This window comes from Aulonocara stuartgranti (genome assembly GCF_965226115.1).
Source record: "Aulonocara stuartgranti genome assembly, chromosome: 18".
NCBI classification, from domain to species: domain Eukaryota; kingdom Metazoa; phylum Chordata; class Actinopteri; order Cichliformes; family Cichlidae; genus Aulonocara; species Aulonocara stuartgranti.
In genome coordinates, this window is record NC_138954.1 from 15,013,095 (window position 1) to 15,040,747 (window position 27,653).

General features: G+C 41.0%; 1 protein-coding gene across 1 annotated transcript in view; it reads right to left on the reverse strand.

Moving 5' to 3' along the window:
• Positions 1-27,653, reverse strand: part of b4galt2 (UDP-Gal:betaGlcNAc beta 1,4- galactosyltransferase, polypeptide 2) — a 232,522-nt gene that overhangs the window by 188,379 nt on the left and 16,490 nt on the right. Inside the window, exon 2 of the mRNA XM_082513867.1 lies at positions 14,093-15,122. Within this exon, the coding sequence (XP_082369993.1) occupies positions 14,093-14,438 (346 nt within the window). The 5' untranslated portion in view covers positions 14,439-15,122. The remainder of the gene's footprint in view (positions 1-14,092; positions 15,123-27,653) is intronic.

Consider the following 27,653-nt stretch of genomic DNA (forward strand, 5'->3'; position numbering starts at 1 on the left):
GATGTTACAGTCACCTTAACATAAACATGTGAAGAGCCAACAATGACTAATCAGAAGGAACTTTGAGTCTATTATTTCCTCTTCCTTTTAATCCAAAGGATGATGACGTCTGGAGAATTATTCATTTCATGGGTTCTTTCATATCTTTTGTTTGCCTCAGAGGTCAGATCAAATTGTCTACTATAAAATAATTTTGTCTCCCTGCAAGGTTTACTTAAAAACATAATGTTTGTTTCCAGAGCTCCACTGACTGTGCTAACACATTGTTCTAAACCTAAGCATTTCTATTTAAACCCTCCATTAAAAATGTAGGAGAAAGGTAATAAAACATGCTGTGCTACAAACCCACTGTTCACTGAGCAGCAGGAAGGTAAGGGCATAAGGACCTCCCTGGATTCAAGCCTGGCCTTAAAAAAATGAGGGAGGGTGAAAAATTATTCAAGCTTGTCTGATGGGCTTTCCCCACAGTGGACATACATAAGTCAAAGTTACAAGGGACATGTCATTCTGTTGAAATTACTCGCTGGCTATGAATAAAATAAGCATTTGTGGTTCAGAAGTGGGAAAGGGGGTCTGCATAATGTACAAATGTATTTGTTTCTGCAAACAGTTCAAGCTTGTCAGTTATTATAAATATGCTTAATCTTGCATTTTTGCATGTTCAAGCTTATACAATAGTGCTTATCTATATTTTATATCTTTTTTATTTCATGCATACAAACACATGTAAGCATTCTCCGCTGGATGTAACCAGCATTTGTCTAATCAGTGTTTCAAATTACATATACAATTCCACCTCATCTAAGCCATGTTCTCTGTAGAGTCTCTGTAGCTGTACTGCAGAGCAGAGTAAAGAGTCGTGGACATAGTGGGCTGTTGACCTCAGTGTGATACAGTTGGCCAGTGGAAGGAATACTTCAAGGATCTCCTGAATCTCTCTAACATGTCTTCTGTAGAGGGAGCAGACACTGGGTACAAAGGTGGTGGCATTCCTATGACCACAGCAGAGGTCTGATGTGGGTTAACCCTATTTCTAACTTTTTTTCACAAATTAATATAGTGTCTCAATGTTTAACTTTTAATGTTTGGGTTGATGCTCAAAATTTGAATGGAAAAATCTTCAATTTCTGCATTTTTTCGTCATTAGCAGATCTAGTGATCCAGCCTTTTGGTGTACAGATCACATCTCACCATTCAAAACGAATCAGTATGAATATAATAGGCAATAACATGTTCTTTCCTGAGGCTGTTTAATAATTGTTATTTACAAAGCAAATGGAAAACATTTTACATTTATTTCATTTTGATGGGGTAAATTAAGCAAAGAACTTCAGAGGGTTATATGCACTAACTATCCTCTCCCCAGCCTCTCCTCCAAATCATCCAGACACCAAGGCATTCCCAAGTCAGCTGGGAATCTCTCCAGTGTATCCTGGGTCTGTCCCAGAGCCTCCTCTCCGTAGGATATGCCCAAAACTCTTCAGCTATGACACATCAAAGAATCATCCCATTCAGATGCAGAATATATAAAGGCAAGGTCTCAGTTAGATGATCCTTGTCCCAGCCTTCAAAAATGTCCTGCTTAGTTGACAGCAACTAAATGAATCAAATGCAACCGTCCTAGGATTTCTGCTTATATTTAGCACTTTTACATTAGTCTTTGTACATTAAGCAGCTCAGTGATTCACAGCTTTTTTTGCACTAACTTGCATATCAAATAGAGCAACCCCCTGTACTTGTAGACACTAAGACGAGGTACATGAGCTAACCTACGTCGTCTCTTTCAGCTGCTCCCTTTAGCGGTTGCCACAGTGGACCACCTGCCTTAATCTCACACTATCCCTCTTCTGTCACACCAACCCTCTGCATATCTTCCTTCCCTACATCCATGACTCTTCGCTGGGGTCTTTCTCTTTTCCGGCTGTCTGGCAACATGCAGCACAAGGAACTATAAAAATGATTAACAAATGAATATATTTTCTCAATTTTTAAATGGATTTTTTTAGTCATGTGACAAGTAAAAACTGAAAAACGTGGCGTAAGCATGGAGGGTGTTAGAAAGTGAGATGCAATAGCATGACAGATGTGGAAATTACAACGTAGAGAAACAAAGCATTTAAAGAAGAAAGAACAGGTTTTTTGACAACATAATGCATAAATAAGAAGAAAAACAAGCATTAAAACTTAATGACGTAACCTAAACCATTAAAATAGAACAAAAATGAGGAGAAACTAAGAAAACTGTGGAAGAAAAATGAAAGAACTATTAATTACATCCACATACACTGATTAAACGTAGCAAGTATTGGTACCAATGTCCTTGATCCACCCTTCTTAATGGTCTGACCAATATCCAGAAACCCGTTGCTAGACAACACCCCTACAATTCTGGTATGCCATTAAATACTAAATCACCTACCTCCAGGAAGACATAGTGAAATGTCTGTATTTGTACGTTTATGATGCTAACAGTGCAGATTTTAGTGACTTTAGTATTTATGTCTTGGTGGACAACTGCAACTCAAGTAGATGGCTAATTCCTACTAATTACATTTAATTGAAAAAACCCAATGGAGCATCCAATTAAAACAAGACCTGGGAAATAGCTTTTAACCTCCCATTGAGCTCCCAGTGCATGTGTGTGTGGTCTGGGTGTGTGCTCAAGCATCCTCATGTCTTGTACATGGGACATCATGAGTAATAGCAGGAATAAATGCAGGGACGTGAGGAGAATTCACATACATGGACTTGTCTGAACTTAACTTGCGCACAGAGAAAAATGCATACGGAATTTAAAACCCACAAATCAAAACTAAAAACGTGACAGTGCATATCAATATGCAGCGAAAAGACACCTGACACAAATGTGAGGCTAGTCTGTCATCAAATAATCAAGAAGAAGCAACAGAAAAAGATCAGTGGTGAAACTGAGATAAATAAGAAGAAAAGAGCATTTAAAAGCAGTAAAAATAGAAAACTAAATGCAGCACAAGACCATAAAGCTATCTTAAATATAAATAAAAATATTAATTAATTATTAAATTTTGTTATTATAAAAAAATCATAATTACAAATTTAAAAAATGCATTTAGTGTAAATACATTCAGCCTCATTTACACAACCATCACTTACATACAGCCTCCAAGTTTCAGGTTAACTCCTACTAATCTGTCAGATGTCATATTTCAGTCTATTGAAATTCTAGCCAATTACCAGAGACTTTAGGATTTAGTCACCTGTAACACGTATAGTGAGATAGTGTCACTTTAATATCCTGACGGCAACATGACGTGTGCATAACATGAAATTATCACATTGCATAGTTACCACATAGCAACAGGCTCAAATAACAGACCAGGCATCAGTGGACCAAGTAGCATACATGTTGTAGACATAAAACCTGACTGACTTGTTTTTTTGTGCCAAATCACAACAACAGTCATCTCAAGGTGCTTTAAGGTAAGGACCCTAAAATGATACAGACAAGAATTATTATTATTATTTTTTTTTTTTTTTTTTTTTTTTGCCTGTCCCGTTTGGCTCTTTTGCCATCAGAATTGTTGTCTAAAGGCAAAGAAAGATGCCCAACGGATTTACTTTACCAAATTGACCATCCCAGCCTTGCCATAATGGTCCATTTGATTCACCTTTTATTGTTTATTTTATTTTCACTTACTGAATACGGGACAGACTTGACTGGGGGAAAGAAGGGGAGAAAGAGAGGGAAAGAGAAACAGCTGAGAAGAGGGACGGGGGAGAAGGGCAAAAACCAAAAACCAACAGAATGAGCAGAAAAAGAAAAAAAAAGAAGAAAAAAAGAAAAAAAAATGCATATATCAATCACCTGGATCACCTGCTGAGAAAGAAAAAAGAAAACAAGCAGAAGAGAACAAGAGTAATAGAATAAACAACATCACAATGATATATGGGAATATGACAGTAAATACTAAATATTAAACATTATTGTGCAGCACATAAGATCAACAGAACACAGTGTGCTTTGAGGTAGGAGCTAAAAAGGGTGTAGTTTGTGGGTGTGATCACCCGTGTGTACACCTGTGAGCATGGACGCGCTTGTTTTTTTGTTTTTTAAAAGGTTCCTTCATGCATTCATTGCAGTTTGCATACCGGACAAATAGATCCACTGGAGATGCTGTAGCACAGGTCCTGCACACCACACTGAGCCATCTAGATGAGGGACGTGGGAACTATGTGAGAATGCTGTTTATAGACTACAGCTCAGCATTCAACACCATAGTGCCCCACATCCTTACGGATAAGCTCCGGGATCTGGGATTCAGCACATCCTTGTGCAGGTGGATTCACAGCTTTTTGACTGCGAGACCGCAGTCGGTGAGAATAGGGGATGTGTACTCTCATACCCTTTCACTGAACATAGGGGCCCCCCAGGGATGTGTGCTTAGCCCTCTTCTTTATTCCCTCTACACCGCGGACTGCACGGCCAGATACCCCACTAACTCCATTGTGAAGTTCGCTGACGACACAGTGGTGGTAGGACTCATCTCCGGGAATGACGAGAGGGCCTACCGAAGCGAGGTGGACGGATTAGCAAAGTGGTGTGTGGCAAACCACCTCTCCATGAATATCAGCAAAACAAAGGAGATGGTGATTGATTTTAGGAGACAGAGAGGCGAGAAAACTCACACCCCAATTCAGATCAATGGAAACCCTGTGGAGAAAGTCTCTAATTTTAAATACCTCGGTGTTTATATCAACGAGGACCTTAATTGGAACACACATACGGACTTCCTCATCAGCAAAGGCAGACAGCGCCTCTATCATCTGAGGCGTTTAAAGAGGTTTAAGATCTCCAAGAACATCCAGAGGAGATTCTACACCGGGGTCATTGAGAGCATCCTGTGTAATAACATCACGGTGTGGTACGGGAACTGCACAGTACAGCAACAGAAAGCCCTGCAGAGGGTCGTGCGCACAGCTGAACGCACTATGGGAACATCTTTACCAACACTGCAGGACATCTTTGCTGAAAGGTGCAGATCCCGGGCCATCAGGATCACTAACGACTCCAGCCATCCCGCTTACAAACTGTTCAGGCCACTGAGGTCAGGGAAACGCCTCTGTAGCCTGAAAACAAGAACTGAAAGGTTCAGTAGGAGTTTTTACCCACAAACAGTGAGACTCCTCAATCAAAACACAAATCGGACAACATGATGGACAATTCCATACACAGTATATAATTTTCTTTTGAGTTTTATCCTTATTTTTATTTGTATTTTATCATTTACATCTGTATTTACGTAAATACGTACACTATAGCTCTTAACTATTACAGCGTAATATTTTGCACGATATTATACATTTTTATACTTTTATATAGATATTTTTTTATTATAAGTTTAGTAAGATGCACAGTCGGGGGGGGAGTACTTTTTAGCCGGAAAAAACATTTCACTGTGTGTTGTACTAGTTATAACTACATGTGACAAATAAATAAAGAATTGAATTGAAAGAATTGAATTGAATAGAATTGAATGTAATGATCTGCGGTGGTTGGATGCATCAGCAGGGATGATGAGACAGAGTACCGGGCTGTGGTCGACTCCTTTGTCACGTGGTGTGAGCAGAATCATCTGCAGCTCAACGTGGCAAAGACCAAGGAACTGATCGTGGACTTCAGGAAGACCAGGAAACACTTGACCCCTGTTTCAATTCAGGGGGTCAGTGTTGACATTGTGGAGGACTATAAATACCTTGGAGTACACATTGACAATAAACTGGACTGGGCTAAAAACACCACAGCACTTTACAGGAAGGGCCAGAGTCGTCTCTATTTTTTGAGGCGACTGAAGTCCTTCAACATCTGCCAGAAAATGCTGAGGATTTTCTATGAGTCTGTTGTGGCCAGTGCGATCCTCTATGCTGTTGCATGCTGGGGGAGCAGGCTGAGGGTCGCAGATGCCAACAGACTTAATAAACTAATCCGTAAGGCCAGCAATGTTGTGGGGATGGAGCTGGACTCCCTCAAGGTGGTGTCGGAGAGGCGGATGCTGTCCAAGATAAAGACAATGTTGGATAACACCTCCCACCCACTCCATGACATGCTGGTCAGTCACAGGAGCACGTTCAGTGTAGGGCTGCCACAAACGATTATTTTGATAGTCGACTAGTCACCGATTATTTTTGCGATTAGTCGACTAATCAGATCATCATCCATTGGACGTACAGCGTACAGCTTATTGCACCAGCAGCATCTGGTCTTATATAACTATCATTAGCTTACAGCTTGAAGTGTTTGTGCTAACTAAAAATAAAGACAAGATGGTAGTTTATTAATTTTTAATGAAATTTGCAGATTGTTTCGGTGAAGTTTAATAAACTCCTTGCTTTCTAAAATATAACAGGACACCGGAGTATATTCTCCAGCGTCTCACACTTCTGATAATCAGCTGTCTGCTTGACAGTTTTAGCTGTGCAAAAACTATAACTTTAATCTCAGCCAAACCGATTTACTCAGGAACAAATAAAATACTAAAGAAAGCCAAACAATAACATTTTTAAGTTATCTAAGTGACTTATATATCATGTTTAACCTGACTAGTGAAAGACGGCGGTGGGTTTGAAAACGATTTGCTGGGAGTCCGGTGTTCTCACGGCTCTAGTTAGCCTTGCCCCCACCTAGCTAACGAGCTAGTGGGTAACAGACGTCTCCGAAAACGTCGGAGCGCTTTTGAAAATATGTGGTGTCTTGATAAACTGAGCAGATATTTGAGGTTTACACAGCTACATTCAAGCCTGAAAATATGTTAAACGTTTATTTTGTGACCCAGAAAGAATAATAAGAGTAAAGTTAAAACTAACTAGCTGCCGCCATTGTTGACAACTGCGCTGGGCTGCGCTATGAATTCTGGGACACAGCTTCTTCTTCTTCGGGGTTTAACGGCAGCTGGCATCCTTGTACATGCAGTGCTGCCATCTTCTGTTTCAGTCCGTTATTACACTCTTAAATCCTACTACCGGTACTCATTCCTGCGTCCTTTGTGATCTTACAAAGCTTCAAACAATGCGTCGACTATTAAATTAGTCGTCGACGATTTTAATAGTCGACATAATCGTGACTAGTCGACTAATCGTGGCAGCCCTAGATCAGTGAGAGACTGAGATTACCGAAAAGCACCACTGAACGACACAGGAAATCATTCCTGCCTGTGGCCATCTCCCTGTACAACGCATCCACTTAACACACTGTTTGCTGCTACAACTACACATGTTTCTTTTCCAACTATTTATCTATGAGTGACTTATGTATGTATGTATGTATGTATATATATGTATATATTGTACTATTCTTAGTTAGTGTATTGTCTGTCTTGTCTTAATGTTGGTTTAAAATGGAGCACTGTAACAAAAAATAATTTCCTCCAGGGATCAATAAAGTATTCTGATTCTGATTAGAGGGTGTGGGGGGGCCACAGCCCCGTCCTCCAGGGCATGAAGCAGGTATGGAGGAGATCAAAACTCCAGACATCCAGAGGCCCCCAGAACACAAGAGACCAAGGAAGACCAACAGAGGGGCAGCCGCGCCACTGTCCCAGAAAGAGCTGAGGAGAGTCCCAGATGAGGGCTCACTCAGCAGCCGCGGAGCAGAAGCCAGGGGGGGTTGCAGTGACGCGCCCGTGAGCTCCGCCGGCAGCCAGCCGTGCCTGAGTGACCGAGCCCCAGGCCGAAAGGCCGGGGGCACCCCACCTCCGAAGTGGCCCGAGCGAGCCCCAGGCTCCAGGCCCCGATAAGCGGCCGCCAAGGAGTGAGCCGGTGTGTACCTGGACGCCCATCCCCGGACACAAAGAACCACCAACGCACCGATGTCTGAGGGAGTCCGCCACTGGCAGGGGAAGTGGTGGTAGGGGGAGATAGGCCTCCATACCTTGGAGGGCCTAAGATGTCCCCAGAGAGGTGGCGCCTGACACCCAACCTGACATATAGACACAGAAATACAGGCACACACATATACAAACATCCATTCCCACCCTCATGCTCTCATATGCACTTACTCCACACTCAACCAACGTGGAGACAGACATAAAGAGACGCTGTACACACGATCACACTCCCCAAGCGTACTCTAAGCCCCGGGTCTAGGTACCCTTGCCCCTGGAGGGGGGGAACTGCACCCAGACCCAGGTGGTGTTACCCTTTTCCCTGCGGTGGGGGGAGGCAGATCGCCCCGACTCCGCAGCAGCAGGGAGGCCCCACACTCCAGACCGCAGTCGGACAGCCAACTCCTCCTCCTAGCCCTCCCGCTCCAGCAGGTCACAGAGAATGGGGGTGAGAGAAGACTCCAAACCTCCCTCCACCCGCTCATTGTAGTGTTGATGCATGTGTGTTCTAAGGTGCATTTAAAACCCAGGAGGGCATGGAGCTACCTGCCAGAGAGCAGCAGGTAAGCGCATGGTCCCTCCTGCTGGCCCTCAATGTCTACGTGTATTTAACATTGAGAGGTGGGCAACGACGCCAGGGGTGGGGTGTACACCCTGATGGTACTTTGGATTCCGTGTATCGTGCCCACCCCCAAGATCCTATATGTATGTGTGATGAGAGTGTGAGTAATGTGAATGTCTAAGTTGTGGGATAAAATTGAGGCAGAGGCAGCCAGAAGGGGACAGGGGGGGGTGGCCTCCTCTGCACCCTGGTGACATACCCCTACTCCAAGGTCCTGCATGTGTGGGTGGTTGTGGTGGAGCGGGAAGAGGGAGGCAGCTGGAGATGGGGAGGGAAGGAAGGGAGGGGCAAGTGACCCCTCCCTGGGGCCAGCTCCCCCGCTGACCCCAGTAGGCACCCCCATACTCCGCGACCCACCAGGGAAAGGGGGCCCAGGCCCATCCAGACCGGGGCCCAGCGCAGCAGCGCCTCCCGGCCCCACAGAGCCCAGGACAGTCCACCCAACCCCACCACAGAGAAAACTGCACCCACCCCACCATCCACTCTTCTTCCAGACTACATAAGACAATAAACACCCAGGCTGAGATCTTCCTCCACCTCTCCTGTATCTCCCCCTCCTGTAGAGAGAGCCCCTGAGGAGAGGAAAGCTCCTGCAAGATGTGACAATCTTCCCCACCAGTTGAAGAGCCCCCCAGGTGGCTCGATGCACCGGCGGCACCCTGCTCCAGGGCTGGGCCCCCATGCACCCACCCGCCCATAACCCCGGCAACACACCAACCAGGACCCAAGCCCCCGAGGCCCGGCCCGGGCCCCAGCCCAGAGACGGAGCGCCCCCAGAACCTCACGCCCATCCCGGACCCACCCAGGGGCAGCCAGGCTACCAGGTCAGTAACCCACGTCCGTCAGCACAGACCCTCCCCTAGCCCCGCTGCACGCAGCCGCGAGGAAACAGTCACCTGAGAGCCAACAGAGCCCCTAACCGGACATGACCGCTACCCCGGGTTGAGCCCCCCAAGGAAGACAAGAATTAAAGTTAGCTCACCATCAGCCCTCACTTACACTCAGGTACTCGCACTCAAAACCAAAAACACTGCATGTGAACTAAAAAACAGTGTTTGTGATTTTCATATTATAGCCACATATTTTTTCTTCCTTTTTACAGAGAAATTGCTTTTAAGTGACAAACATGAACTCCTTAATCTGTAATTTCTTAATATCTATATAAGAATTTTCATAAGGAACTGGTGGTTTGCAAATCCACAAGCCAGCTAACACTAATAAACACAAACACACGGCCACAAACAGAAACGCACACATTCAGGATATAAACTGTGGATGCTAGCCACTCATACAGGAAGCACCTGTCAGCTGGTGTTGTGGGACAGCCAAGGACTTGCTTGTTTGTTTCTCCCCCCTTTTCACTCACTTTCTATGTGAGTTTGTGTGTGTGTGTGTGTGTGTGTGTGTGTAGTGTGTGTGTTTGTATATACCACTGTCCAACATCTCCCTTTCTCGCTCTACACCCCCCTCACCTCTCCACCTGCTGTTCCTTCCTTCAGTCCATCCCGCCTCTCTTTCTGTCGTACTTCATACAAACCATCATACCGCCATCAGAGATCACTCTCACGCTTTCTGTGCACCTGTGACTGAAAAACAGACTCGCTCAGTCTTTCTATGCCTTCCTGCTCATTACAGCCCCAAGGCAGCCACTTCATCACTGAGAAAAGGCAGAGATAAGCTACAAGAGTACACCTGTGCCTGGTATGAATGCCAAATCCAGTGTCAGTGACAGCCAATTCCAGGCCAAATAATGGAATCAGCAAACCTCAGCTTCAGACAAATCAGCCTGACAGCTTCATCTCTCACTCCCAATTTCAAAGCACGTTACCAACCTCATTATCAAATGAGAATAGCAATCAGTGAAAAAAATAGAAAGATGTTCACTCCTCTACCCCCCACTGTTCACGAGGGATTACGTTTACTAAGCTCATTTACAAATGGAACAGGTGGGAAAGAAAAAGAGACATGTTTTTTTATTTTACCAGAAGATGTTTTGAGGGGTTTTTTTAACAAAAGAAATATAGATATACAATGTTGTATATTAACCTCATATATATATATATATATATATATATATATATATATATATATATATATATATATATATATATATATATATATATATATTTGTTGACTATATGTGCCAAAGCTTAACTTAAACCACATGAAAGACAGCAAGTTTAAAAGAGTAATATCAAATAACACATTTTCATTTCAAGGTAAATATTTAAAAAGTCCACCTACTCTTTCTCCCTCACTGAACTATGAAGAAAAAAAGATTCTCAACTTAAAAACTGCTGGAAAAGTCTGTTTTTACCGTATGAACAGAGTGCTGCAAAAAAAGGGTTGACCCACTTCCTGATTTCTTTTTTGAATACTTGTCACAGTGATGTATTTCAGATCATAGCTTTTTTTAAAACTTATATTTAAACTTAAAATGTGGTTGATTTCAATTAAATGTAATTTATGTTGCATCAAATCCCAACAACAGTTTCCTCTAGGCCCTTTATATTGTAAGGTAAAGACCCAACAATAATACAGAGAATGATAGAGGATAGAGGCTGACGATCAGAAACAAGTGTAACAAATATGCAAAGAAAGAAAAGACACATAAACGCACTTAAACTGAGACTGACTTTCAGCACAATGAAAGTTTTCTTTCTGATGATGATTTTAAAGAAATGTTGCCGTATCAAACTGGAAAGTGAGGAACAAACATCCAACAACCGGCACAACAATTAGTCCTTCTTCTCTTTTTGAAAGGAAAGAGACTTTAAAGTAATGGTAAATGGCCTGTATTTGCATAGCGCTTTACTAGTCCCTAAGGACCCCAAAGCGCTTTACACATCCAGTCATCCACCCATTCACACACACATTCACACTGGTGATGGCAAGCTACATTGTAGCCACAGCCACCCTGGGGCGCACTGACAGAGGCGAGGCTGCCGGACTGGTGGGCCCTCTGACCACCACCAGTAGGCAACGGGTGAAGTGTCTTGCGCAAGGACACCACGACCGAGACTGTCCAAGCAGGGGCTCGAACCGGCAACCTTCCGATTACAAGGCGAGTTTTTGTTTTGACTCATTAGGATGAACTGAATGATGCTGAGATAAGCAGCACGCAGATCGCAGGTCAAGCCTACTTTAGCTAATGTGAAATAATGACAGTCGGAGTTCCTTCCTGAGCTCTATTTATCAGTAAGTATTCATGAAAGGGTGTGTTTGTGTGTGTGTGTGTCTGCATGGGTGTGAAGTAAGTGTGTGACCACTATGTAATTATGGATTTAGTGAACCCCAGGCTTAGTGTGACTCTATCGACCTCAGATTTGTTGGGTGGATACATAATGATGATATGTGTGTGTAAGCAAGTGAAGGTGCCCTGTGTGCAGCTTGTTTTACATACATATAGAATATTTTCCACCTATTCCCAAAGTTATTCATCTAAGCGTTACTGCCTCCGTGTGTGTGCATGTGTGTCTTAAAATCCTTTTGCTGACGATGGGAAGTCTTACAAAGTCCACACTGTTTACAGTCCCACGGTGCATTCACAGGGCAACCCGGCCAGTCTCCTAAAAAACATACTGGCTCTAAACCGAATTCACTGATATGCAAGTCAGAAGGTTGGGAACCAAGAAGCCGTCTCCCCATCAGACGATGTCTTCACTGAGTTTCAGTTTTCTTTTTTTAACTTTTAAATTCTGTTTTTTTTTTTAGATGGATAATTCTGCAGTTACACTAGAGAAAACAGTGGTTTATGATCTCAACATGACAAAAAATTACTGTAACCATGTTTTCAATGAAGGTCTCATGTTAGCTTTGAAATAGCTGCTCTAAAAATGGAGAAAATGACTATGGCAGTCAGTCTGCTATCAGTTTGCATTTAAACGGCATCAAGGTAGCAATTAACTATGACAAATCTGCAAAAATTACAAGTCTGTGGCTGTAGCAAACCACTTGCTATGTACATACACAGAAATTCACATTTCATAGAGATTCAACTACAAAATGACATACAGATAGTTGGCAACCAGTCCAGTCCTTTATCGCAGACGGACAGATCGCAGACAAGTTGTTCACATCGGTTCACACTGATTCAGATCGACTGCAAAGTGCTGGCAACCTGTCGATATTTATAGAAATACATTTGCAAACCTTAGACAACCTGTCTGAAAATGACTGCAGACAGTCCGACCAGTCACCAGACCACGGTTGTTATGTGACTGGTTACCTCCCACCACTTGTGCAATCACTACAAGGACTTGCATTTAGTCTTTGACAGCAGAAACATTTAATGCAACCACCAGGCAAACAGTAATTTGTCCTCGCAAGGAGCCCGCCCCTCTGTTTTAACTCTAATGTGACTGAGCCATAAGAAACCAAAGCAACTAACTAGGTTGAGTAAATCGGGTTAAAATAATGTTAAAATAGAGCCTTTCCTTTGTTTTTAAGTTTCAGGGTGATGAGCCCACATTCTTTTTCTAACACATTTTTTTTTTTGCCTTACAAGAAACATTACTACTTTATATATTATATTAACATTTTTATTATAACACTAAGAACACTAAACAACTAAAAAAATGCAGGACTCTTTTAAAACTGATCCTGCACCCTCCGCTTTCATCTGTGCTGCTGTGTGTTTGTGTTTGTGTCAGCTCACGTGTCTCACTGCATGAATTAATAGCTCCACTGTGAGACTATAAGGTTGAAATACCACATTGTAAATTGTTGACATTAAATCCATTTTATGTTGCAGGCTGACCCAGAAAAACAAAATTATGGTTACACTTGCTCTTTTGCTAATTGGAGATGCATTTATTTACAGAATATAAAGTAGTACCTACACAGCTTTAAGCTCTGATCGAAGGCTCATCTAACTACATCTGCATCTAACATTACTCTAATGAATGATGTGCAAATCCTCCTGGTTTAGTTATACAATTACTCGGTATACAGTACAAGCAAACTGGATGAAGAATAAATAAATAAGCTACGTATTATCAGAAAAAGCTAAAGAAGTGTAAAATCAGAAAATTAAACCTCAAACTTGTGTACACCGTAACTTAGATCTGACTTGAGCTAAAATGAGTTGTGATAGGAGCTGAAGAGTACAGTGTAAGCACAACAAAAGCTAAATGCTAGTCCACACATATTATATTAAAAGCAGGAGTTACAAGGGAAAAGCTTCTCCTAGAAAATATGATCATGAAATCTTTGTTGTTCTCAGGCAAAAAATTCACATCTTCAAAAGATTCATTTTGCATTAAAAGTCAGATCAAACAGAGATGCACACAGACGTCTGCTTCACATCTGTTCGTGTCATCGACATCCCCCTGATATATGCAGAATCCTGTCTATCTACAGTTAGCTTGCTGGCTACATGACAAAGACAGGCCAGATAAAGTAGAATCGGCAGACTGCTGCTGCGCCCATGGTTTCGCCTCCCAAGAGGAAGTGTGAGGAGCGACTACACTGACCAATCAGAAAATCTGTGAAAACATATTAAGGGTGAGTGTGTGTGTGTGTTCTGGGGTGAAAACAACTCGTTATTGTAACTACAAAAGAATTGGAAAAAAGCGAGGGAAATGTAGGAGAAGTCTGTGACATTATTACTCACCAAGGCCAGGCGGGCTTTCAGGACATGGTGGCAGTGGTTTGGGAGACGGTGTCTGAGTGTTCTCCGGCTGCACACTTGGCACCAGCTGCTCGCCTGTGGCCAGGTAGCTGGCTAATGTGGCGTTGGGCCTGGAGAGGTTGTAATAGTAATAATGATGTCCGCTCCCTGCCCCACTAACATTGCTCCTGGATCCGTTGCGGCCATTGTTAAAGCGACTGAAGAGGTCGAAGCGCTGCGAGTACACATCGAAGTACAGGATCATCATGATGAGGAAATGGAGCAGGCAGAGCAGCAGCACGCCTTTACAGATGCGCTCCAGAGTCCGGCCCAACATCAGCCGGGTCATGGCAGAGGAAGACGACTGTCCTGCGGCGGCCAGCCACGACAACGCTGACGTGGCCAGGTTAGGGGCATGCGCTCATCCCGACGGACATGTGGGTAAAATCAGGCTACTGTTAGATCTCTGATTAGGTTATTTCATACTCAACGATCTGACTTCAGCAGGGGTCATGGGATTACTGATGAGAATGGGCAAGGTACACCATCACCTACGCCTGCTTTTCCCAAAATGTGATCAGCCAGCTTGTTTCTGGCGTGTCCTGAGATTCCCTGCATGACAAAAAGTACTAAATGCTATAGTTTCTATTTATCACAGCACTCCTCTAGCCTGGTGAAAAGCATGGATAGATCAATTTAAACTACAAAATAAGGTGGCTTTGTGAACATACTCATATGAAAATGTGGTAAAGGGTTTAGTTGGCCATCATCAAAGTATCAAACTATGGCTGATGCCAGAATTAAAAGGCAGTCCACTTCAGTAGCTAGTGCTGCAAAGCTCTAAATATGTGCCGATACCAGAGATGGCTCAGATGTTCATCGTTGTAAAGAAGAAAAGTGTAAAGCGTCAGCTGACATGTCTGTTGGGTCGATCTCTTCTCACATGTCTGCTCACGGGTCCATCAGACTTTGTTGGATGGTGAACACGGTCCTCTTTAGTCTCGCAGCGTTAAATGTGGAAAGCCTCAGCGACCTGGAAGATAGAAGTTAGATAAGAAAGAAATATTTTAGGATGAAGCCAAATCATCTTAAGTTCATTTTAATTACACTAATAAATCTTTTTTCATTAAAATAATGGCTTTGTGCTGTTAAATAACATTAATATTTTGGCTTCTTATTTAAACAGGAACAGGTGAAGTGTTATTAATTGAAGCTGTGCATTTCGACTCCGTGCAGTGACTTTTTGTACCATTTGCTGCATAAAATCAAACTGGGCATCATCGATCTTCCGCTGGCATTTTCAGTATTCTGTGACCTTGTTCGTATTCGAAATGCCTGGTTTAATAGCAGTGAAATAAATTTAGGAGTTCTCTCTCATCAGAGAAAGAAGTACACATGGGGATTTGGCAAAAACAGAATCAACAATAAAAGCATCTACAGGCGCAAACAAACACCAAGCCTTGACTGGGGCGGTTCAGCCAAATTGACATGCCAAGTCAATTTTCCAGTCAAGTGATTTAAAAAGCATTTATGATAGAATGAGAAGGCAAGTGGGAATACACAATGCAATGAACATGTGAGCAAAAGGAGAGAGGGAGAGAGAGAGGGAGCACTTAGAGCATTCCCACAGGCCAATCATACTGAAGGTTTATAGCTTTTCCAATCAATGAGAGAAAAGGAGGAGATGAGGTTGAAGATGATGATAAAAACCCTGAAAGGCACGAGACTTTCTGATGAAAAGAAAAAGAATTAAAGGGAAAGACAGAGGCGGTAATAGATATCTGTATATGAATGCTGGTATTCTGAATGAACGTCAGCTCATAGTTTCTCTACAGGTTAAAAAGACAGACACACTAGACAATCAGAGGAGGTTTTGCATACCCGGAAAAATTATTCTTGTCCTAACAACTCTGTCTTCAAATACAAGCGAAAGCAAGACCATCTTTAAGTGAAGACGTCACTTAAAGAAACGGGAGAGTTTTATCTTTTTAATTATCCATCCGGTGGGCCCGTTTTACAAGTGCTCTTTAAATGACTGTAACTATGTTAGCATCTGTGCTAAAGACAAAAAGGTTTTGTAAAGAAGAGAAGAGAAGCATTACTGTAGCACAAAGCATTCACAGCATACTGCTGTCTGGACACAGAAACAAAGCTCCAATTAGAGTTTACCATGTGCACTTCACATTACCAACTCCTCAACCATTTTCAGAGCCAAAATTACAAAATAAGTCCAGGTGACCATATATGTCAGTTTTTAAAATCCAATCCAACATAACATATACACTCGTGTACCACTTTGGTAGATAGACATTTTGAAAAATGAGAATAAAAAGAGAATATATCCAGTGACTGGTAGTTCTCTTGGCAAAAATGCCTTGTTGATACAAGGGTTCAGAGAGAATGGCAAGACTGCTTTGAGCTGATAGGAAGCAAAGAATAACTCAAATAATTGTTACAACCGTGCAGGAGAACATCTCTGAACACACAACACATCAAACATTAAAGCACATGGGCTTTTTGCACTGGCAATAGGGAGTCCAAACCAGTACTAGTGTTCAGAGGTGTGGACTCGAGTCACATGACTTGGACTCGAGTCAGACTCGAGTCATTAATTTTATGACTTTAGACTTGACTTGAAAAAATGTTCTAAGACTTGTGACTTGACTTGGACTTTTACACCAATGACTTGGGACTTGAATTGGACTTGAACCGGTTTACTTGAAAAGACTTGATATTTTACCCCAAATATAAAATTTAACACGCATATTATATAGAGATTGAAAATATAGAGATTGAAAATGTGACGTCATTCACGGGTAGAACCGCAAAGGATTCTGGGAACTCGTGGCAAGAGGTACTAGCGCACGCAGGCTTTCAATTAAAATCAGTCACACAGCGATAAAAAGAAACACAAAAATGTCAAGAAGCCGTTGTATTATTAACTGCAATAGCCGGTCGCATGACAGCCACGGGAAGCCGACGGGTAAAGAGATCGGTTGTTATCGGATTATGTCGTTGAAGAGAAATTGTTCGAGCCATGTTTCCGAAGTAACAAAGACGCGACGGATGGCCTGGATTGCAGCCATTCAAAGATCAAATATAACGTCCCAGAACACTCCAGCTCACAGGTTAGTCTGCTCCAAGCATTTACACGAAGGTCAGTGTTTTTTAGTAGTTAATACGTCATTTTCATAACATAATTGGTGATATAGGTTACAAGCAAGTCTGGCGCTGAACAGAAATTGTCGCGCTATGCTCCTTTATTTATTGTGCATAAATAGTGAATTGTCCTGACACAATATTGCGTTTCGCTTCTGTTATTATGGTACATTGACAAAAACATATACTTTTATTCACAGGATAAAACAGGTTTTTTGTATCACTAATTGTCCAGTACGATTACAGCATACAATATTATTGTCACTGCTACATTTCTGTAACGCGTACCAGAAATTATTTCCACTACTAATTAATTACCGTTGAGCTCAAAGGTCCTATTAATAAACGGTTAATGAATGTGTATTTATGATGACAATTTGTGAGACTGGTAAACTTATGATACATACGATGGTCTTTACTTTCTACACGGTGCATTTCAAGGTCCTGCACCCATCCGTCGGTAAACTGTACCTGGGCTTGTTGCAGTGACCTGAAGTTACTAAACTTCATGAGTGTATGCACTCACTCCAAGAAGCGTATGATTATAAATATGCATATAAATATGCTAAGATGAGATAGCTGACTTCATCTAACTAGCAAATGTTGTCCAGGCTACGTTGGTGATACAGTTTTTTTAATGTGTATGATATTTTTGTCATGCGGTTTTAAAGCCGGTCCTACAACCGCATCCAAGAATAACATGCAGCTTATCTCAGAACTGTCGGTGAAAACTATTCTTGGAGCTAGGTTTAATTGAGCTGCATTTTAAAGAGGTGCAATTTCACAATTTGTGTATATTTTCTAAGTTCACTATTTTGTCATGTGTTGAGAAAAACACAGATTTTAAAATTACATGGTCTAATATTTACATTTAGCATAACTGCAACATTATTTTTTCGTTGTTTTTTTTTTTTTAAAAGACTCGAAAGGACTTGAAATTCAAAGTTTCAGACTTGTGACTTGACTCGGACTTTTACACCAGTGACTTGAGACTCGACTCTGACTTGCCTGACATTACTTGAGACTTGACTTGAGACTTGAGGATAAAGACTTGAGACTTACTTGAGACTTGCAAAACAATGACTTGGTCCCACCTCTGCTAGTGTTCCTAATAAAGTTTCCAGTAAGTTTCCAGCAAGTCTAGAAACCTGTTTAAAACTTACATGTGGTATTAAAACAGGTCATTACTTACTCAGATGCATATTGGTTTAAATCAGAACTTAAATCAGGCAATTTCATTCAAGGTGATTAACTTGTCACTGAAATATCATGAAATGATTCTAATAAAAAATGACCACAGTGATTTCCAAAGGCACAAGATGGCTTTTGGAAATTCTCTTTCAGCTGAACAAAAACTCAGCGGCATTTACTTAACATTGAATAATAAAAAAAAAACCATCTAAAGTTCTCAGTTTGCAAATGAGTTGTCATTTTTTACAAGCAAAACTAACTGAATTATTAATTATCAGCATATCTGACTGAGTTTCTCTTGATTGAGCAACTAATCCTTTCAAGTCTAATGAGGCTTTCAGACAGGAAATGACAAAGGCACTGCTGTGCTCTGAAAGCCATTATTTCCAATGGCTTGCACTAAGCAGAGCACAGTGCAGCACTCAGTAATTTGTACAGTCAAACTTCAGCATTCACTTCCGCTTATCCTTTTCAGGGTCGCGGGGGGCGCTGGAGCCTATCCCAGCTGTCATAGGGCGAGAGGCGGGGTACACCCTGGACAGGTCGCCAGTCTGTCGCAAGGCTAACACACAGGGACAAACAACCATTTGCACTCACATTCATACCTAGTGACAATTTGGGTTATCCAATTAACCTATCCCCACAAGCTGCATGTCTTTGGACGGTGGGAGGAAGCCGGAGTACCCGGAGGGAACCCACGCAGACACGGGGAGAACATGCAAACTCCACACAGAAAGACCCCGGCCTGATGGTGGAATTGAACTCAGGACCTTCTTGCTGTGCGGCAACAGTGCTAACCACCGTGCCACCGTGCTGCCCACTTTGGTAAGTACAGATTAAAATGTTACATTAAATGGAATCAAATGGAATATAATTGATTGGGAAGCTAATACCAAGTATATTTTACTGATTAAATATTTGGATAAATAAGCTTGATCTGATATATTTCAGTAACATTTTACTCAAATTATTGGTTCATGTTTACGAGGGCCAAGAATCATTTTAAGTGAGTATTTTAGCAGTTAGGTAGCTGTATGCTATTAACTCCTCCCCACAGTTCCATAGGATATTTAAAGCTTTTGAATTAAACCCCACTATGTTTTAAAAACTATACCTAACTTGTTTTGTCCTTTGTGCCCCCTTAAATGGTCGGCTGAATTCAGCAGTAGGAATTTATTGCATCCTGAGACTGGCTTTAAAACAGGACCTGATTTTGTTGAGTTTTATGTTTGTATTCTTTTGAATTCTACTGTTTTCTCTTTCTATAAAATGGAAGAAAAAGAAAGATCTCTAACTTTCTACAAGAAAAACTTTTACTGCCAGAAAAATAACATTTTCAAATAATGACCTGTCCAACTGACAAAGTTTCCAGCCTTTGGGTACGATGCTGTACCATCTGCTTTACTCTGCGTTCTGATGCTGACTTTTGAGGCAAAATGTAATAAATTTAAACACATGTTGGGTGACTGAGCTGATGGTCGTGGCCTGTCCAAAAAGCTGGCTGCCTTTTGTCTGTGGGCAGCAGTGTTAAAACTGCCAAGACCGAGCCTCGAGGGTGCGTGTTTGAATGATGTGTCTGCGAATGTGTGAGTGTGCGCAACCTGCCAGTTAATGAGATGGATTTCTGCTGACCGAAGGACCCGGACACTGCATGTCAGTCACATGCTTGTGCGAGCCAGGATTTATTTCCCAGTCGTGCTGCTCTTCAGTGGCTAAACAGGCCGACACGTAATGTATCGGGGTAAATTTTTCAAACGTGCAGTCAGGCAGTCAGACAGATAATCAGTCAGACAGACTGAAGAGTTTTTGCCCCATTTTCTGCTTCAGCTGCAGAGCTCAGGGACAAAAAGGTTGCCACTGGTGTCGAGCGGGTATTAAAGTGTTTGAGAGTCAAGTGTAGCGCTACTGAAAATCATCAGCAGCAAAACAAAAGAAATAAATCGGGAGACAGGACTGAGATTTAGTTTTCCCACGGACGACCGGCTGCACAGCATTTATCAAAGATCAATGTAGATAGCGTAAACATCACTGCTTTTGCTCTCTTGTGGGGTACAAAACAAAGTCCATGGGTGCTAAATCCATCTAGACATCGGCTTATTTATTTGCTAACATTTCGCTCAACTGACTTTTCTTTAAAGAAGTATAAGTTTGTTTTGAAAAAGGTCAGTAGAGCGAAACAAAAGAGGAAATGTGTGTCTTTCAGCCTCTTTTTAGCGCTTGTCTCTCCCGCTCAGCCCTTTATTATCTATCTCTCTCTCTGGGAGCAGAGATTGTATAGATGGCAGACAAAGTGCTCACCTTCAATTTAATATGTAAATGTAAACTAGGGAGGAATACGATGACCAGGAATTAATTAATTACATCTCTAAAGCTCATAAATCTCAGAGTATGGAGATGCACCAGTCAGAGAGAGAAGAGACAGATAAAGGTAGAGACATAGATCTTTTATGTAGTTTGTGTAGCTTATTCAAGGATCCCTGAAACTCCCTTTTTAACAGCAGCAATAAATTTCATAACAGTCCCTGATCATATCACGTCTGCCAAGGAACCCACAGAGAACTGCTGTTAAAATATGTGAAGTAGAATATAACTGCTTGTTTCCATCTCTGTTAAGTTTCAAGGCTGAGAAAGATACTGCAGATGAGAAGGAGGGGAATATGAAGATCACTAAATCTACTATAATGAAATCAAAGAGGGGATGGGCCACAGACAGTCAAAGAGATTGGAAATGAAAACAATGATTAGGACAGGTGAGTTTTTATTACAGTTTGTCTCTTACTGGAGATTAGCAGGTTCACTAATCTCTATGTGAAGCTGCAGAAAGTACAACTCACTGTTAAATGGGTTGTGGATTAATTATGATACTGCAACTCTGAAAGAGGGTGTAGCTACAGTAAGCTTGTTGGATTAAGAGATGCGTTCAACAAAAGCGAACTTCCAACACCTCCGCTGTGATGTTGCTAAAATGTTTGTAGAGGGAAAACTTTTCACATTGTGCCTGGATGTTAGTACCAAAAGTTGTCTCTGGATCATAAAGCAAATACATTCCTGACTCGAGAACTTTTTTTTTTATTCCAAAAACAACACAATATCCACTCACTGGTGTAACTACAGGCTAAATCATATGCACTAGGTATGGGATTTAAATGCTTCCTCCAACAGTCCAAAGACATGCTTGTTAGGTTAATTAGTAATTCTAAATAGGCAGTCACTGTGAATGTGAGTGCGAATGATTGTCTCTCTGTGTTACACGTATGATAACCTGGCAACCTGTTTGGGTTGTAACGTATCTCAGCTAATGTCAGTTATCTGCAAGTGTGAATTGTACAAGTTAAGAAAATAAATGGATGGACGGGTGGATGGATGGATAAGTACCAATGATAATAACATCTTGTAATGTACTGTACAACTAAATGATTATAATTGGAGTAAGTGGTCAGGTGGTAGTTATTTAAATAAAGCAAGTACAACTTAAGTGCTCTTTTTCTTTGAACACCCTCTTTGGCTGGTGCTTAAAAGATAAGTGAATAAACAACAGCTGGAAGACACTGCTGCGACAGGAGGTGGAGCAGGTCATCTACTAAGTGAAAGGTTGGTGATTCAATCATTGGCTGGTCAAGTTTGAACCCTCGTATTATTCCTAATTTCATAAGAAGCCTCTCTGAACTTTGAACGTTGTCACTTAAAATGGATTAATGGACGTACATACAGAGCACTGGTACAACGCTACCCTTTAAACACTATGCCTCGCCAGATATCAGCTCCAACAACCTTTAATACTTTTCAGCAAACTTTATGCAGTTCCAAATTAGATCTCAATGCTAAAAAAAAAAGCCAAATGTGTGTTGTTTTACAACACTAAATTAAATTCTTTGAATTTTCCATCTATCACGAATCTTCATTGTTTGAAGATTGATTTGATATCAGAATATAAAGACCTCAGAATTCTTGTTTCACCTGGGTGGTAACACTTTATTGTGCATTTTATAAACTGTATTTTGAAAAGCCCTGTCAGCAACAGTAACAGAAGCCATTTCCAAACGGCCTATTCATAACAGAAATTGAATTCTATGTTATGGTATCAATCAGTAGAGCCGTATACTACAACTACTAAGGGACAATAAAGCAGAACTTGCTTTTCATTAGATATACAGTATACGCAGCCAATCAGACTACTACCTTCCTTCAGCTTATGTTATATATACATATACTGACACAATGTTAGATGCTTGTGTTATACATGTCCACAATTTCAAATAACAAGGGCAGCGTAGGCACAAATACACTAGAATGTTCAGTTTCACACAGGATCTCTTTTTGTTTTCGACCTGTATGATTTGGGGAGCCAGGATTGAGATTCTGTTTTCTTCTGGGTTGTGCAGCATTTATCAAAGATCAATGTAAATATTGTACACATGAGTGCTTTTTCTCTTATGCGGGGTACAAAATAAAGTTCATGGGTGCTAAATCATTTAGACGTCAGCATATTTGCTTGCTACGTTTCTCTCAACTGACCTTTCTTTAAAGAAGTACCTGAGTAATATGATCATCTCAGGCAGATGAGCAGTAGCCCCACCTTCCATTCCAACCTTAAGTTTGTGAGGAGCAGTGAATCAGAAGAAACCTGACTCAAAGAAAGTATTCACGAAAAAGCCTGATGTAAATTAATTATCATAAGTCTGGTTTTACTTGGCCTATCCACACAGTTTAAAATGGGTAAATAATTTGAAGCTGACATTTTAGCGCTGGCACTTCCGTGGACACATATGGAAGTAGAAGCATACAAGCATGTATATGCATATGTGAAACTCAGTGGTGGGTAGTCATTTAAAAACAAAAACTATACTATAAACTATATATATAGTTTTCATTTATGAATTATATGCTCAGCTGTTACTCTTTTCACATGCAGCACTGAAATTTACATCTCAATAATACTGTAGAGCTTAGCTATTGCACTTTTGAGCCTGCCATTGCAAGAGACCTATTCATGTACACATTTATAGCCCAGTGCAATGCCTACAATAGAATAGAATAGAATAGCCCTTTAGTGTCATTGTACATGTACAACGAAATTATGAGTGGAACATGAATGTAAGATTAACTAGAGAAATAGAGTAAATATACATGAATCAGGGATTGTAGTAGTCAAGCCATTAAGTTGTAATATATCAGACACCTGTCTATTGTAGTAAAGAGAGAGATGAGTGTGAAAGCAAAACTGTTGATTAACTGGTCAATCTAAGTTCCTCGCTCATCTATGGGCTTCAGCTCTGGGAAGTGACCAAAAAAAATGAGACTGCAGACAGAAACAGTGGGTGTCGAAAGATAGGGCGAGGAGCTAGGAGGGGTTCAGAGTAGTGTCGTTATTCCTTCACATCGAAAGGACCCAATTGGCATGGGCATCTGACTAGGATGCGTTCTAGGTGAGGTGTTTCAGGCATATCCAACTAGGAGGAGATGCTGGCACAAACCAACTTGCTGGGGAAAGCGTGTCTCTGAGGGAGGTGTGGGCAGGTCTGCTTAGACTATCGCCCAGCGACACGGATGAGCAGAAGAAAATGTATGGATGGGTACGAGACGAGGTTAAAACCTTCTGTGTGGCTACACTAACGTTGGCAGCCTTTAAAGAAATTTCAAGATACTAGACTTCTTTAATTTTCCGGTTCTGTCACATTAACGTAATGGATTCCTCTTTCAAATGTTGCACACTCACTACACACACATATCAAAAAGCACATTTAGATGAAGTGCCAACTAAAGCTAGCAGAATGTCGACAACATCTGTATCTTAAAATTTTAATTGGCTGCCAGACGGGTGGCAAGACTGGTAATTTGTGAGGGTACATAATTCATCAAGTAGAGGCCAAGCATATGCTGGAAGGAGAGATGGTCTCTGACTGAACAGGGGGCTTTTAATGCGAAGAGATCACTCGAAACAAAACATCACATCACTGTCGCACAGTTTCAGATGAATGTCTTTATCCGAACATTGAGAGCCACAACAAACCACCAATTCAAAATTTGGAGGAAAGAGCTGCTTTTTATTCTCCGCCGTTAACCACTGGTCACCTCCGATGGGAAATTTGTGGTTTGAATTTAGACTCAGTTACACCATATTCAGAAACGAAGGTTCAAAAGTAAGTGTATAGGGAATCTAAAATGTGATGATTTTCCAAACTTAGTCCCATCAGTCCAGAGCAGGGTTTAGATTTGATAAATGTCAGTTTGAGTGGTTTGAGTGTAAATGAGAGGATATCTAAATTCTTCCTTTGACTCACACGATAGTTTGTCTGTTCCTTTTAGCAGATTGTCTTCACTGTGCCATGCCGCTTCATATCTCTTTCAAACTAAGCATCCCGACAGTTATTCCAGAATGCAGTCATGCATTTTACCCGAGTGCTCTCACAGCACGAGGCCATGTGTGCAAGAGTGAGCAGTTAACACGACTTATTTTCTAACTACGTTTTGCACGTCAGTGTCAGGTGTAAGTGTAGGTTACCAAAAGTTAACAAAACTTCAAATTTTCTGTGACATGTTAACAAATGAGCATCAAAATCCATCGTTTAAAATATTTATGAAATAAAACTAAAGAGTCAATGTTGATAAAAGAAGATAAAAAAAAGCATAGCACAACACCCCATCATAAAAAAGGACTATTTAAACACACCACTGTGATTCGTTTTTTTACTAGTACAACCCGATTGTGGTGATTTTATATAATTTACCACAACATGATGTTTGTATAATCATAATAAAAACCCCTGGGTGTTCTCTTCTTCATACACATGCAACCGCTGTTGTCACTGCAACAACTTCTACCTGTTCTCTCAGTCTTCCTCACACCTCTAATTGCTTCAAGCTGTGTTCCTACCAGATGTGTTTCAGAGGTGCAGCAGTAACACACAATCCAACATGGAATTGCCTTCACTGTTAGATAACGTGGAAAAAAAACCGATTTTAATTTGTTTTCAACGCTGAGCTACAGCGACAGTCATACTTGAGGGTACCTCAGGATGGAAATAAGTTCAAATTGCTAAAACATATGGAAGTTTCAAGAAGCATAGAAGGATGGCCAGTGAAACAGGGTAAGTAAAAGCTGTCCACCAGGGGCAGATAAAGTACTGAGCTACCCATTATTTCTTGATGTTTTGCTTTCAAGGAGAGAGACTTGCAATTTTTTGTAGTGCAAAAGTGGTAACTCTTCAGGCTTTCAAAAGGTCCTTCAAAACTGAAAACAAAATATAATAATAAATTGTTCTTCTCCACATCCTGTACTTCTGTCCATTTGCCATAACTGAACTGAACATATCAAGTAAATTAAGAATATGAGCTCGTATTGTATACACTCGTGGATCTTCCCGTCAGTGCAATCACCATTGATCATTTCTAACAGGGTTTAATGCAACAGAGAGCTTTTTCACCACTACACACATCCATAAAGACATTTACAGTTTGTACTAGAAAACCTATTGATATAATGCATGACCCACCTCCTCACCCCATCATAAATACTTTACTTTTAAACCTAGAACCAGTTCTTTACCCTAAAACAAAAACAAAGTACTGTACAGCCCAAAAGATCCTCACTCCCAATATTTAAAGGTTCACACTGGTTCTTACAAAGACAGACATACAAGCGGATACACACACGTCCAGGATCATGAGTCTCCAGCTCTTTAGCAGATGTTCTCAGACTGCACTGAGAACATCTGCTAAAGCCTCAGGCTGTATGCCTTGTTTAGTTTATTTTATATACTCATCTTAACCAACTGATGAGGCAGACAACAGATAGAGAACTGACATTTTTGTCACATGCAAAGATTTTCTTTGTCATCAAAGTGGCTATAATAATTATTTTTGTTATAATAAAACATCACTACTTATTTAGAATTCTGTATTTTCTGTAGTCATAATAGGCAAATGAAGCAGTCGCAAATCAGACACTTTCCAAATACTTCATGGTGGATAAAAATTTCATGATAACTTTCTGCATTCACATTTTCATCAATTTTGACAAGATCTCCAACACCACTGTCTGAAGGGCCCAAAGCCCAAACTCATGACCGAGCCTCCACCATGCTTTATAGATGGCTGTAGACGCTCGCTCTTGTACCTCTCTCCTGACGTCCTCTGTATATATTGATGATGATTTCAAGCAAAAATAACCCATCTGGTTTCATTATTCCATTTGATCTGTTGACTCTGATTTTCAGTCCAGTTTTTATGTAATTTGGCATTGCTTGGCCCTTACTCCTGGTTTCCCTTCCTTACGAATGACTTCCTGACAGCCACCGTTCAACTGAGACCATTTCTGATGAGGCTTTAGTGAACAGTAGATGGACCAACTTTCACTCTTCACTGTTCATCGACTGCAGATAGTTTGTTGGGACACACAATGCTAAGATGTACCAATAATTACTTTTGGTATTTTCTGCCATTTTTAAAGAAATAGGAGAAAAATTGTAACAGGCTGCTAGTAACAAAGTGCCTAAAGATACTAATTAAAATGGGCTGTTTGGTAAGATGTATGTTATGTGTAGACACAACACTGATTCATCCCTAGAGTTAGGTGCCTTTTATATGCATGAATAATTCAAAAGGTCAGTGTGAAGTGGCTTCAAATTTGAAAAAAAACAAAACAAACTACAACAAAAACAAAACATTTTAAACATGATAAAAAAGTCTGGCTCCTGCAATACAAATATAAAGATGAGGGGTGTCATGGAGAGTTTTGCACAGTACTGTAAACCATCTGAAACCCAAAATATAACTGAAGAGAAACAGTTCTTCCACATCCTGTACTTCTGTCCATTTGCCGTAATTGAGCTGAATATATCAAATAAATTAAGGATATGAGATCGTATTGTATACATGCCTTGATCTTCCCGTCAGTGCAACCACCATTGATCATTTCTAACAGGGTTTAATGCAAAAAAGAATAAGACTTTCTTTTCCCAGCAGTGAGCTTTTTCACCACTACACACATCCATAAAGACATTTACAGTTTCTACTAGAAAACCAATTGATATAATGCATGACCCACCTTCTCACCCCATCATAAATACTTTACTTTTAAACCTAAAACTAAGTATTAACCTTAAAATACACACTCCCAATATTTGCAGTTCACACTGGTCCTCACAAAGACATACACACGCAGACATATAAGTACATACACACTCGCTCCCAGCATCATGAGTCTCCAGCTCTT